Consider the following 15,753-nt stretch of genomic DNA (forward strand, 5'->3'; position numbering starts at 1 on the left):
CAGCAGCACTAGGGGACAGCGAGGTATGGATACATTTAAGAGCTGGGTGTGGGTGCCAGGGGCCAGCCTGCTGCCTAATGACGGACACACTGCTTCATCCATCACCATGCCAGAGTCAGGGCACCCGCCAGGGCAAGGCTTTAATCACCTCTCTCACACATAAACACACACAGACACACTGAGATTTTCCCACATGCCTTTGAACTCTTGTATGCAAATGGCGGACACACTTATAGGGATAGTTCACCAAAAAATTTAAATGATAACGTTCTTTACACAACCTCATGTTATTCAAAAATCTAAAATGTATTCTGTTTTACATGAAAGGAGAATGTTTGTTTTTGAGTCTACTGTCTACTTAAAGGGACAGTACATCACAAAATAAACAAATATTCACATTAATTTATTCACCCTTGTAGGAGCCAAACTGTGTTAAGGTTATGTGCTATTTTCATTTTTGATCACTGAGTGGCGCTGTGGCCGTGGTAGTGCGTTTAGTATCAACAAAAAGTAAATTTAATCTACACTAACACTCCCTCAACATGTAGTGGTTTAGCTTTTGTTGAAACTAGTAACTTTGTTTTAGCACCTGTTGTATTGTTGCTCCTGTATGACATATCGCATAGTGCTCCCTGAACTCTTTGTAAGTCGCTTTGGATAAAAGCGTCTGATAAATGACTAAATTTAAATGGAAATTTAGTATGTAGGTGGCGTTGCTACTGTTGTAAGTAGGGCAAAAGGTTTTGATCACAACAGCGTAAAACTCATGGTTCACTTGTACATGTATTGGACATAATTGGACATTATGTACGCTGGTGTTATGTGGAGCAAATAAACTGTGTATGCCGATGCAAAAGAATGGTCTCTACATTCATTTGAAAAAGAAACAAACAACGGTACATGAAGAAAGTGCATCAACCTATTTATTCCGGGATCATACAACTCATGAGCTTGAACTATTAGACTAAGCTCCTACAACCCTCATGTCAGTTAAAACTTGACTATGACTCCCTCTTCTTTGCAACACAAAAAGAAGATATTTTGAGAAATGTCTTTGTGTTTTTGTGTCCACAGAATGGAAGTCAATTGGATCCAATGTTGTTTGGTTATCAGCATTCTTCAAAACGTTTTTTTCTGTTCTACAAAAGAAAGTCTTATGGGTTTGAAATGAAATAAGGGTGAGCAAATAAAGAACAAAAAAGTTATATTTTTGGTGAACCATCCCTTTAAAGCAGAATCAATATGTTCAGATGTTAGGCCAACACTTGAATCAGCGATTACACATTATTATTTACATTTGCATACTTTCTGTATTTTCACTAAACTTGAGCCACTCACCCACTCATGAACTCAAGCAATCCTACTTATCCTGACTCTTCAGCTATCTGCTCTGTTATTTCATTCCAGTGAAAACAGCCACTGCAGGTTTGGCCAGATGCCTTTGTCTGATGCTTCTTCTGTCTCAAAGGTCACTGTGTGTTTTCTGAGGGGCTTGATGCTGCACTGACCATCACTTTGACCTCTACAGCACGTCTAAAGCACATCATCCTCTCACAGCATTGAGGCTGGCGGTAACTCTGAGAGTAAAAGCCTTCAATCAAGTTAAAAATAGTGAGACAGATGGAGACAAAAATGTTTTATATTTGTTACGGCACATCAAAAGTGCTGTGATTTATGTAACAGGTTAGTGAAATGGGTCTGCTTGTACACCCAGCGGGTATGTTTCTCACTCGACTCGCTAGTAATGAGTCAGAGGATCTGTCCCAGAATCCTCTGGGGCTTTCCTGTCAACTGAGTGCAGCGTTAGGCCATGTCATTTTTTGCAGCGGCTTTGAACTCCTTCATGTCTGATTTTCCTCCCAAACTACATAAGCCTAAATCTTGATCTTTTTTTCTTGCTTCCTTTCTTTAAATAGTTTATTTTTCTGTTTCTCAGCAGACACGTTTATGTAGTTCTTTTGTTTCATTAGGTTATTTAATCTTAATGAGGTTTTCATTGTTCCTGTGAGTCCCAAACCCGTTCTTGTTCAGCTTAAAGTCTTTATCATTTCTGATAGTGATGTTGCGACTTGGCATAGTTAGGCTGTACAATCATTTTCCGTTTTGGGCTAATACATAGTTAATGATTAAAAAGAGAATATAGTTCACATTGAAAGAATGACAAAGCTAATATTCTAAAACCAGAATAAACCTTATTCAGTGTTCTTGTTATTTCATACTCTATTTCCACATCGAAATAAATTCCAGCCCGAATTAAAACCCAAATTACCTGCTTTCAAACAAATCTTGCTCACAAACAATCTCTTTTGTCCCTCCCCCACACTTGAATAAATCCATAATATGCAGATATCTATGCAAGATCGTGTCCTTATAAGCCTTATGGAGCCGATGCTGGCTGGAGTCTGGGGGTAGCAGCGGTAATGACCCTGAAGCTATTACCAACGGATATTTATAGCACTCTGGTCAGGCTGTGGGGCAGCACTCATGACCACACCGGCTTCTTGCATGTGGGCGTCCAGCTACTAGTTGCCAGGTTACCACGGCACTTTCAGGTTCCTTTGTACGTCTGAGGATTTCGCGATACAAGAGTGTTTATGTGTAGAGGTGAGAACGAGGGTCACAGACAGCCATCCTCAGACGCACACGGCTGAAAATCCCAAACGCACCTTTAGAAATCCGATCAGCGCTCTTTGTTGTTTGCTTCGAGCTAAGGAAGAACAGGCGTTAATTGTTTTCTGTGCTCGCAAATGAAAAGCACTGGAGTAGGAAAACAATTTCCTTGAATTTAAGCAAAGAAAGGCTCCTAATGAAGTTTTTACCTTCGTTTAGCATTTAATGGTATTAACAGTGAAGTGGAAGGATAAATACTTGGTAACACAAGCTCTACACACCTTGCTCTCTCTGAGGTGCTGAGCTCTAATGAATGTGTTTATTAATGAAAAATGCCGCTTGCGCAATACCACAACCTCGGCCGCCTACATCCAAAATTCACCCCCCCCCCATTCTTGGAACCAAGCCCTTATCCCCAACGGAGGTGGACCACAAGCACGGTGTAAAGATTCCATTACGTAATTAATCAATACCTTAATGAGATCTCATTTTCTGGCCGAAAGTTTCCTCCTAAGTGTCTTTCTTTAGATCGTTGGCCGAAAACTTGCACTATTAAAAGCGAGCAGCGAGCAGGAAATTAAATTAAATGAAGTAAGCATCCTGATAGATTTATAAGACGCCACGTTTTCACGGTTGCTTCGCCGTTGGAAGGAGAGAAGAGGGTCTGGAGGGGGTGCGAGCGTGATTGTGTGGGTGCGTAAAAGCTCTCTGAAGAGACGGAGCGAGAACAGAGCGAACCGCAGACGTCATAAGCTTCTGGCTCACTATTGAATTTACGACTGAAGCACAGCTTCGGAGATTACTTGTGTATTTGGGTGGGTTGTAAGTCTGCCAAACATGCATTGTAAAACAGGGGCAAATGTGTCTGTGTGGAGGGACCTAAAAAGTGTGTGTGCGTGTGTGTGCGTGTGTGTGCGCGTGTCTGTGTGTACTGTCCAAAATTAATACTTGCCAACTGAAAATTGGCTTAGGTGAATAAGTAAAACAGAGTTACTCGCCAGTTGGCTGGCAACTTTGTTTAGATTGCAACATAATACACGGTTTATATAAAACTGTAAGAATGATACTTTTACCCTTACTGATATAAGTGATACACACTAGGGAAATACTGTTTTGTGTCTTTTTACTACTTGGTTATCAGCAAAAACTGGAATATGGAATAATTCATAATGTACACTAGCATGTGTATAAAGTATTAGTGGTTTAAGGAACCAAAATTGAGATTATGTGATATGTGACAGATGCCGTTTTACAGAGAGTGAATTTATACTTCGAATGACATAAGGACAGACAAACACTAGCATGCGTGTTTGTAACTAATATGCAAACAAAAGCAGCTAAATATTCTCACTATCATATGGATGAAAATCATTTTTGGCCATTGGCAGGTGCAGCAAAATGTTTGTGTGTGTGTGTGTGTGTTTGTGAAATTTTGTGTATTTGATTGTGTTCATGCTCAAGCAAGCATTTGTTTGTCTGTCTGTTTTTTAGATTGGACATCTGTCTTATTCTCGGAGCGTTTATGAGCAATTAACACTGCAAATACACAGTGTCGGCTCATCTGTGCGTTATCCTTCCTGCTAATTCTGTTCTATCTGTGTTCGTCGTGTGTACATCTCCTGTATGGGTGAAACAATGTCGAGTTTATATTTCAATCTAAACTCAAAAGATAGAAGAAACAATTAAGAGCATTAAGATTGTTTGCCATTCTTTTTATGACATGTAATCAAACATGTGTGGTTGGTCTTATTTACCCCTCTCATGCTGGATAAGGATTGGGGGCATGGCCTGGTGGTTTCCACAGCTGCTTCCACCATATGTGCTCCCGTGATGACCCCAGATCAGCGGAGCTCGGCTCACCTTCCCCAACCAACCGCCGGTCCGCCACGCTCCCACCACATGAAAGAGAATATTACACCTAGAATTTACTCTTAAAATCCTGTTATGAACACAGATATCCTGTGGATTTAAATTTTAAATCAAATCTTTTCATTTGAATCCATCCAAGGTGCTTTTCAAGTACCCCGACACGTTCACCACGAAGATCAAGTGAGGCTGTTGGAAAGTTCAATCAAAGGGTCTTGCGCTGATTTACAGAACTTGATTCTTGGTAATTTAAATGTGGCTTTTTTTGGTCTACTAAAATTTGCTCCTGCATTTTATGTATTCTCTCCGTGGTCACTGTTGTCGCACTTTCTAATTGCCAAACTCATTTAGCGGTCAGCAGGCTATTTGAGAAATGTCATTTGGCACCTTGGTGGACAGCATTGTTTGGTAAGGGTTTCAATCAAGTCGAATGTGTTCATGTGTGGTTACCATGGTTTTCTCTGTATAAATGCCAGTGGGTGTATGAATATTTCTCTGTGTGTATTACCCCACCGAGCACGCAGTGTGCATAGATTCAGTATACTTACGTCGAGGTGTAAGGGGGAGGCAAAGAGCTGCAGCCCCCAATTCACTCAGCACGTAATGCTTATAAAACTAATAAAAATGCTAATGGGAGGGACGTTTTTCTTCACAGTTTCTGTGTAAAGATACGCATACCGAGCTGTGTTTCACGTGTTGGTGTGTCAGAATGTGTAGGCTTCTGTGAGGATGTGTGTAATCGCCGTGGTGACAGGGGACCGCTTGTTCTGTGACTGTTTACAGCGCCTTGTAATCAAAGCTATTTATGATTACAGAACTGATGTTATTCACACTGGCTCGATATGCTTTTAAACAGCACTTTTATTCATAAGCTGTCAAAATGTATCAAACCAACACTCGGTTCCTACAAATTGACACGATTTGTTTATATACACAGAAGGCTCTCACTTTGAGTTGAACTGAGTATTCGAGAAATACTTTTTTGAGAAGATGCTTTTTTGAATTTCATGTTTTACATGTAAAAGAAATATATTTGGCAAATATTTCACAATATTTATTTAAGTGACAGTTCACCCAGAAATGAAAATTCTGTCATCATTTATTCACCCTCTTCTCATTTCAAACCTTTATGACTTTATTTCCTCTGAAAGCACAAAAGAATACATTTTGAAGAAAGTTTGTAAACGAACAGTGTCGGTACCCATTCACTTCTATTGTATGGACACAAAACCAATGCAAGTCAATGGGTGCCAGTTGACGACATTCTTTAAAATATCTTCTGTTGAGTTCTGCGGAGGAAAGAAAGTCAAGCAGGTTTGAAATGACATGAGGGTGAGTAAAGCATGACAGACTTTTCAATACCATCACTTTAAGCAGGTGTTATCTGCGCTGATACAGGATTCAAAACAGTACTTCTCTTTCTTTACAGTGCAAACGTTGCTCATTTATATGTAAATTAAGCATATCATAGATTGCACCTTTGATTTAACTTGTTACTTGTTTCGATCAGAACTTTTTATTGTTTGATGAATCCACCTGCATTAACGTTATTTACAAAACGCTTGCCGTAATTCACATCGAGCTATTACTCGCCGTGAAAAGGCTGTAAAAATAATTTAGGTTTAACGTCTGTGTTAGTTTTCTAGCAAAAGTGGCAACAGTAATTCATCAAATGAAGATCAAGTGATGGAGAAGAGCTTTATAACTAGGCATCTATCCAGGCATAGTGTACTGTATATAAAAACACTTTCATTACATTAAAGAGTGGATTCAGGTAATGCTTTTGTTTGCTTTACTTGTGTTCCACCTGATAAGCATTTCAATGAGTTAAGGGCAGTGAGCGACATATTTTATGTTCATCACTTCATAAATGTTGCCAAGTATGCTGGCGTGCATCCAGACGTATTAGCCAACTCAAAACACATTAATTACAATTACTTTATCTTTTACGTGCGATACATGAACTGTTGATCTGTGCCGGGACTAAAAGTGGCTGTTTTGTAGTAAACTATATTATATTTTGGGTGCTTTGTACCTATTTCTGTGCTTGTATAAAGTGCAGCACTTGTTAAGTGTGTGTGTGAGTGTGTCAGAGAGAGAGAGAGCAAGTGCGTGTATCATTGTCTCATCTTTGCCAGCACAGTTAATACCCAATCTGTGTTGCCTCTCTCTCCCCCTCTTTCTCTATTTCTATCCTTTCTCTTCCATAGAACCCAGACATCGTGCTAGTCCACTACCTGAACGTGCCGGCCATCGAGGATTGTGGGAAGCCGTGTGGGCCCATCCTGTGCTCCATCAATACAGACAAGAAGGAATGGGCAAAATGGACAAAAGAGGAGCTCATTGGCCAGCTGAAGCCCATGTGTGAGTAGCATTTAATTCTTGAACTAACTGTCTTGTCTGAGTTTCCTTTTGCATGTTTATGTGAAGGTAGAATGCAAAAAACTGTAAAGAAAATGTAAAGTGAGGTTTATGCTTTAACAACATTTGTTTTCAAAATGCAATCTCTCAAATCATGTCATAATACCTAATGGTAACACATATGCCAGTTCTGCCCAAGTAGATCTGTTACTCTTTGTTGAAGGGTGTTTGCTGGAGAACAAGACAAATATGCTGATAAGAAACACGCTGTTTTTTCGACAGTGTAGAGAAGGCTTGTGCGATGCACAATTTACTCTTCATTCACATTAGATGCTTGGACAAAATATTGTACATATTTAGAAAATGATCCTTATACAACTCTTAACACACTACGGTCATTTTTATGTTTTATCGAGGATGTTGGATGAAACGTTTCTTTTAGACAAGCCTGGCACTCTTGTGTAATCCTCGGTCTCCGTGTGGAAACTCGACGTAATGATTACCTCATCGCCTTCCTGCTCGTGCCCGCTCTGTGGCGCCCGGGGTCAGCGGAGCCTCTTGTCTGCGTCTCATTCTGTTCAGAGCGATGTAGCTCGTTGCTTTCCAGTCAGTCAGAGGAGGGCGGCTGTGATGTATTGATTGATGCCAGCGAGTGGGCGGAGGAGCGTTTGACTCACCAGAAATCCCTTCTCACGTCCAGCGCTGCACAACGCCGCTTTATTGCTTGCACAGTGTTCATGTTTTTGTTTACGGAAGGTCTAGGTCACGAAATTGACCGGTGGAAACATGTCTAATGATGATATAGCCATATACCAGCAGCTTGCATATAATCGTGTTTACCCATAGTCCTGTTAGGCCACGTCTCTGTGTGTGATGGCTGGCATTGATCATTTGAACTAGGACAGGCCTGTCAAGGTAATGAATATATGAAGTCAGATGCATCGCCTCAGCACTTTTAGACACGGGATGTCTGCGAGGGGAATACAGACGAGCTCAGCTGACATTGTAATCACCGCCGCATGTTACGATCCCCTTAAGAGCTTTCGTTGCAATCGCTTAAGAGCTTCTTTTTACATTGACTTTAAGACGCATGCTGTACACTAATGCATTCTTTACACCTGAGGCACGGTCCACGTCGAAACCATTCGGCGTAATGCATGCAAAGCGTCGACTTTATAAATTGTGTGGACAGTGGCAAAGGTGTGAAATCTCTTCTGATGGCCCGAATACGCTCAGACTAGGCTAATAGGTCCACCCTCCGAATCTTCAAACAACTGGCACTGACCCGAGCTCATGTGTAGAGCAACAGTGCCACCTAGTGTCGCAGCCGGAGTGTAAGTGAGCAGACAAATTGTAAACTATATTACCCAGGTAAAATTCATGTGCATTATACACCAAACATGTTCCCCTGAGTGACCCACAGCTTACACAAACAGCTCGCATTTATTAAAGCGTGGCATTTTGCGCACTTCGTCGTTTTCTCTGTTGATATTAAGGGGATTCTGGTGGTCCTCAGAGGAAGACTTATCTGTGTTAATGCTGATTGGTCGAGAAGTCGCTGTCTTTCGCAGATCAGATAGAATAGAAACGCAGCGATGTTGAGGTTTCATCATCACCTGCGTTGCACCATACAAGGATGTTTCATCATTGAAGTGTAAAAAATAGATTAGTTAGTTTTACCCTTTGGCTTTGTTATGACGGTTGATTTATTTAAGTTTGTTACAAAGCTATTGAGGTTTGTTTTAATTTATCATCAAAGCAAGAACTCTGGCTAAAATTCAGCTTATATTACATTATTTAGAACACGTCATATAATATTAAAAGTCTCATATTTAAAACAACACCCTGCAATTCTTATCTACTGAAAAATAATTGTGTAAATAATTAATTTTTTAAAGATTTTTTGTTCAAAACACTATACAGCAAGTAACATGACCCAGACCCTGTGTAAAGCATGGTTGTCACTCATTTTATTAAAGCAATAAGCCTTATATTCCTCAGTATTTCCGAGGTAGGCTAGCGAGCTGCTTACACCGAGCATGATTTTGTGTTTCAGCTGTGTTTTTAATATTTTATTTCTCGCTTGAAAAAATTAAGTTTTTCTTATAATCAATTATTTTGTTCCATTTAAGGAAACGTCATAGAACAGGAGTCAAATGGGTTGCGAACACAGTTGATTTTAAGGGGACATCGGGGAAAAAGGTCATGTGACCACTCATCTCTCAGTCCTCTGAAGATGTCATTTACCAGACCAGAGACCAGCCGTGCCTGAATCCTCCCTCACTGCTGCAGGAGTAGACGATTGGCTTGTGGTTATGAACACACACACATAAACACAGCGGGGTAGAAGATATCTGATGTGATTTACGTTTGATAGGCTGTGTTTAAAGAAGCTTATTGGTGTAATAGTGAAGAGGAGTACTGTTTTGAGTACATTGAGATGGTTGATGTGGCCGCTGGAGCAGAATCTTGGCTTGCCTTGTCAGCATCATTTAATCCAGGAGTTCTCAATCTCTTTTGTCTTTGGAGCCCCTGGGATCTTAATTAAGTTTTACCCACTGAGATTTTAAGTAGGCTTAAGATCAACCCTTTCATATATGAATAACAAATGACTAATTTTGCAAGATCAGAGTAAAGTGTAAGTTAGACAGTATTTGTTTTCATTTATCAAATTTGAGGACGAATTGTGAGAATAAAGAAGAAAGGTTGCCATTTAATTCATCCCCATATAATCTTTTGTTTTTGTGGAGGATTGGTATGTGCAGTCAGGTTAACTGTCAGTGCACCTGAGAGAAATGTTTGAAATTGTGATATTAAATGGATGACAATTTGTTTGTTTATTTTAGTTTTGAAACTGCTGCACAAGACAGTACACATGTCATTTACTTCCCGAGACTCACACAGAGTTTAAACTGAATGTGTATCAGTGTGTCTTAAAGCAGACACAAGGAACTTCGCCAGATGGACTGTTTGTGCACAAACCCGTAGTTTGAAGAAGAGCAGTAGTAGCGGCAGGCCGCCGTAGACCGAGGTGTGAGAGAATCCCTGTGAATCGGAATCTGAGAATCATTCCGCTTAAGATGCTCACAGCAGACGCCCTCTGTCCGTGTCACGCCACATCCACCGAACCGCCGTGATCTTTCATTACATGACCTGCCTTGTGGTGTGACTGGTTGAGTTTCCTGCTGTGAGATTGATTTGTCCATTCGGGCATGGTCCTGCTGGTGTAATGGCTTATGGAACGCTGCTGTGATTCTCTGGCCAAGCGCAGAATGGCAGAGCTCAGCAGAGTAGAGGAACCTGCTGTGCGTGTGACAACTGTTGTTCTGGCTCCGACTGGTGACGCAGTGCTGTTTGTGAGTTCAAGCCAAACGCTTTTGTCTCTTTTATCTATTTTTGTCTCGTTGCCTCTCTTCCTTTTCTCCCCTTTTGTGGAACATGCAATTTCACCTCAGCTTGTTAAATTCACTGAGGCAGCAAAGCATGGCCAAGCCATATTAGGGGGGTGTTTGATATTCTAAATACAGTTCCTCTCTAGAGACATCCACTTTTATGTTTTTTCTTTTGCTGTTTTACTGTTTTAGACATTGTTATTGTTCAGATTTAAGAAGACTGTCAGTGCGTTTGTAATTGTGATGGTGGGCTTTAACTTTGAAAAAAGACACGAACTCTGTTCCAAAGCTTTATAACTTACCTAGCTACATCACACGGTGCATACTTCCTGTTTTAGGCCCTTGTTTATAAGTGGCTTTGCAACTCTAAATAGACAGCATCATATGAACTTGTCTTTGCACAGGCAAATTGTGGGTTTATAAGTCAGTTTTTGTATGATCTTCTTTCAAGACATGTACTCAGAATAATTTCAATTTGTTCAATTTAACTTTCTCACTAAACTTTGCACTATGGGATACATGTAATGGGGCCTTAAGGGATAGTTCACCCAAAACATTTACTCATCCTCATGTCATTCCAAACCTGTATGGCTTTCTTTCTTCTGCAGAACACAAAATATATTTGGAATAACGTTGATAACCAATCAACATTGGCCCCCTTTAACTTCCATTACATAAACCACGGAAACATTTCTCAAAATATCTTCTTTTGTGTTTCGCAGAAGAAAGAATCATATACAGGTTTTGATCAACGCGAGGGTGAATAAATGATGACAGAATTTCTATTTTGAGGTCAGCTGTCCTTTTAGGATTTGGCCAAAATGAGCTGCCTACATTTTGCAACATCGTTCACATCATCGGCTTTAAAACGCTGCCTACGGAGTCACCTCACTAGGTTTTGAAACAGAGCTAGCGAAGCAAAAAGCTTTACTCCTTTTATTCACATCAGCTAATAAAAGTCACCTTTAACGGCACGGGTTTAGTTCTGCGCTTGAACTTTTCCTGTTCCTGTGCCAGGTCAACACAGAAAATAGACCCCAGAGAAATAAAGCACTCTTCTTTTTTTCTCTGTGAAGGGACAGAGTGGTTTGATATGAGGTCTGTCTCTGAGGTGAGGTCAGGGGTGTAGTGCACAGGCGGGTGTGGGAGGGGTGGAAGGCTTGGCTGGTGGGCTGACGTCTGTGTCTCCTCTCTCCCTCGGCAGTTCATGGAATCAAGTGGACTTGCAGCAATGGGAACAGCAGCTCCGGCTTCTCTGTGGAGCAGCTGGTACAGCAGATACTGGACAGCCACCAGACCAAGCCTCCTCCCCGGACTCACAACTGCCTCTGCACAGGCACGCAGGGTAAGGGGGACAGGCAGCGGGGCTGTGGATAGAGAGACAGAGAGAGCGAGAAAGGAAGCAGCTGCAGGTTAGGAGAGGAAGTGCTATAAATGTTGTTGTGCAGAAGTTCAAGGTAGTCTAGATAGCAGTGTGTTAGTCTCCACCTGCCAGGCTAAATGCCTTATTAGAGGAGAGGTCCAGGCTGAGCATTTTAGGGATGCACTGATTTATTGAGCTGTCTGTTGCAATGATGCCACTGGAGGGCGTAATGTTTCTGTATATGTGGAAAGCTGTGCCGTTAAACGCCTGCGCAGTAGTTTTTACTCAAGTATACAATGGATGAAGTTTCACCTTCTCCTTAATCACAAATATCCAACACAGCACTTTACAATTCCGCATCGTTCCCATAGGGTGCAGTTACCCCACAGCAAATTGAATTGCATGTTTAAAACAAATGAATGTGGGGTGGATGGATTAGCATTTGTTTTGTGATAGAAAAGAAAAAATCAATTGCCAAGCATGCAGTAAAATGACTAATGAGACATGTCCCCCTTTTTTAAAGTCTGCAAAGCTTTTTGTTGGCTTCTTATGAAATTATTAATATTGATTGATGACTTCGACTTTCATTGACTTCCCAGTTTTGTAACATGCATAAAAAGAATCATAACTAAAGCATTTCTTTTATTTCTAAAGATATTTTTTAATTCATTTTCTGAATACCTTATATTTTGTGTCGTACGGGAACAAAATAGGAATATATTTCTCGAAATAGTTCATCAACAATGGGAAAAGTCTGATTATGTCCTTTGGGATACTGTTACCTAATAATAATAATAATAGAATTGTTCATATAATTCTTTAGATATTGTTAATTCCACTAATGTTGATAATTGTATTAGGTAATAATGTCACTGATATGCAAGAGACGGTTAATATGATTAATTCTGAAAAGAAATATGTAAATAATATTAATAAATATTAATAATCATTATTTGTTTTATTACATTATATTACTGATGATAGTAATATTTATAGTAATTATATTTATAACCAGTTTACTTAAATTAAAACTTTGAAAACATTTCTGTTTATTAAAATCAACAAAAAAATGATCGGAAAAACTTAAACGAAACGAGAAATTGAAATGTTGCCTCAGAAATAAACTGAACGAAGTTAAACGCATTCAAATTAAAATAATAAACAAAAAATAAAAAACAATAAGAAATAAAAATGCATTTATTCATTCATTCATCTTATATAACAAAATAATCTAATAAATAATAAAAACTGCTAATATCATCATTAAAAACAAAAAATCTGAAAATAAAAGCTAATTTAAAATATTAATAAAACTACAATAAAAACAAAAAACTGTAATAACTCTGAACTTAATTAAAAGTTGCTGTTTTGTTTATGTCTCCACAGGCGCTGGGAGCAGCGTTCATCACAAATGTAACAGTGCTAAACACCGCATAATCTCTCCTAAAGTAGACCCTCGATCAGGTGCCTACAGCAGCACCCACTCTGAGCTTCAGAATAATGACGTGTCAGAGGGCAAAACAGAGCACAGGCACATCAGCAAGAACAGCGGAGGCGCGGGTGTGCGTGAGAAACGAAATGGAAAGGTGCACAAACCTGTGCTGCTGCACCAGAATAGCACTGAGGTCTCCTCGACCAATCAGGTGGAAGTACCGGACACGACCCAAAATTCCCCTGTGTCCATCAGCAGCGGGCTGAACTCTGACCCTGACATGGCCGACAGTCCAGCGGTCACAGGCATGGGCCACGTTGCCTCCGTCATGAGCAGCCTGTCCCAGAGTGTCTTCATGTCTGAAGTAACCGGGGACCCCGTCTACAGCATGTCTCCCACTGGAGGCCCCAACGCTCATATTATGGGCCCTGATGCCACCTCGCACAGCCTGGCCTTAGCAGTCACCTCTGACAACCACAAGTTTGCGTTTCCTGGTAGTGGGAGCACAGATGCGGGTGGTCCTGAAGCAGATGGGCTGTCCATGCTGTCTGCATCCGGTGAGGAGCTTGTTCTCTCCAGCAGCTTAGACTCAAACAGCATGAAAATCCCAGAAACCACAATGAACTTTGACCCAGACTGCTTCTTGAATAACCCGAAGCAGGGCCAGACCTATGGGGGAAGCAGATTAAAACAGGAGAATAGTTCGTCGAACGCCTCATCTTCCTCAATGGCTAGCGCTAATGGTTTGCAACACTCTCCGTCTGATACAAACTACGGCTACAGTTCTGCGCTGGTGAAGAACATCAAGACCGAGGACACTTCTTTCGAACAACAGCTGGCTATGGAGGGAAGCTACCAGGTGGGGGCAGTAGTGAGCTGTAGTGTGTCCAGTGGTTCTGGCTGCCAAAACTCGCTTACCTTGACCCCCGCTTCCTCTCTGCTGCCATCTGGAGGAGGTCTGAGTCCCAGCACCACCCTGGAGCAAATGGATTTCAGTGCCATTGATGCAAAACAGGACTACTCGTCTAGTGCCACTGCAGTTGGTTATAGCCAGGCAATGAATAATTTAGCTCACCAGAACCGATCGCCCGGCTTCTTCTTGCAAGACGCTCCTCAACCAGCCCAGACCCAGCACGGTAGGCAGAACGCCGTCCAAAAGGGTCACCTGCTGGAGCACAACTCGCCTGATGGGGGGTATATGGGTCTGCAGGTTGTAAAGACAGAATCACCTGGCAGTAATGGGCACCTCCACCCTCATCACACCCAGCACAGAGCCAACTGCAATGGGGGCTCACCCACTGAGGGCCAGGCGGGCTCCCTCCGACTCCTGCAGTACCAGGGAGGATTTCCAGGTCTCGGTCCAGAGCATGAGGAAGTGGTCGGCATGGATCAGAGTCGAAGCATGGGGTCCGGTCAGGCTGGGGCTGTGGAGAATGGAACAGACGGTCTACAGAAGTCAGGGGAGCATTTACAGGCCTGCAGAGGGAGTGGTGGAGAAAACGGAGGACCTGAGCACTTCATGCAGCAGGGCTCTGAGAACGGAGCAGGTAGCGAGGCGGTGGCTTTGAGAAACGGAAACGGAACAAGCGTACCAAACAACGGCTCGCAACAGCAACTCCAGCCACTCTTGCAGGGAGCCAATTTAGTTCAGGGGCTTTACAACACTCACCATGGGCTAAGTGGAGCGGGAGCCAACGGTGCAGGGGGCACAGGCATGGAAATCAGCCTGGATCATTTTGACATTTCTTTCGGAAACCAGTTTTCCGACCTAATCAATGATTTCATCTCAGTGGACGGCGGAGCTACAGCCGTGGGGGGCGCTGGAACATTATACACCCATCAGTTGGTTGCCCCACCTGGGTCAGATGGAACGGGCACCACCAGTGGAAACCAACAGCAAGGACAAGAAGACGCAAGTAACAGGGCAGCAGGATACAGTCCCTCAGAGCTCTGCCTGCAGTCTTGCTGTAGCCCTCAGACTTTAGGTGGAGGTGCCGGTTCTACGGGAGGCTCAGGCGAGACAGGCTCGCTTGCCTACATGCATGTGGCTGAGGTAGTGTCAGCAGCGGTGGCCCAAGGCACTTTGAGTATGTTGCAGGCCACTGGACGACTGTTCATGGTTACGGACTATTCTCCGGAGTGGTCATACCCAGAGGTATGTTTGTTTAACAATATACTTTGCATACTTGTGAAGTAATATCAAAACTCACCAGTGTTTTTACAGTTATACAATTTGACAAACATTTGAGGTTTTTAAGCTTAAAATGGTCGGTTTAGAATATTACAAGGATAGCTCACCCAAAAATAAAACATGATATTTATTAACCATCACATCTTTCAAAACCTGTATTTGATTCTTCATCTGTGAAACACAAAAGACAGTTTGAGAAAAATGTCTCTGTGGTTTTGTTTTCACACAATAGAAGTCAATGGGCACAGTGCTGTTTTGTTCTTATAAATATTTGGTGTTTTACAAAATAAGGTCATACAGGTTTGTAATGACATAAGGGTGAGGCATTTTTATTTTTGGATGAGCTGTCACTTTAAACTTAGTTGAAATGAAACATTTAAGAGAAATGTTTTAATTAAAAACCCTTTTTATTGTATTATATTACTACACCACAAGATGGCAGCCTAACGTTGGCTTCAATCTAAAAAGTGAAGTCGTATTTCCTGCCGTTAGGTGGCATCACAACACCATGTGTTTTTCATTGACTTTATCGTTGCAC

At 41.6% G+C, this 15,753-nt stretch overlaps 1 protein-coding gene across 1 annotated transcript in view; it reads left to right on the forward strand.

The window, feature by feature from the left end:
* The window catches only part of camta1a (calmodulin binding transcription activator 1a), a gene marked incomplete at its 3' end in the record, with an annotated part of 300,879 nt that overhangs the window by 264,958 nt on the left and 20,168 nt on the right, over positions 1-15,753 (forward strand). Inside the window, exons 6-8 of the mRNA XM_079479109.1 lie at positions 6,687-6,840; positions 11,434-11,574; positions 12,979-15,179. Coding sequence (XP_079335235.1) covers positions 6,687-6,840; positions 11,434-11,574; positions 12,979-15,179 — 2,496 coding nt within the window. The remainder of the gene's footprint in view (positions 1-6,686; positions 6,841-11,433; positions 11,575-12,978; positions 15,180-15,753) is intronic.

Source organism: Barbatula barbatula, assembly GCF_947034865.1.
Source record: "Barbatula barbatula genome assembly, chromosome: 17".
Taxonomy (NCBI): domain Eukaryota; kingdom Metazoa; phylum Chordata; class Actinopteri; order Cypriniformes; family Nemacheilidae; genus Barbatula; species Barbatula barbatula.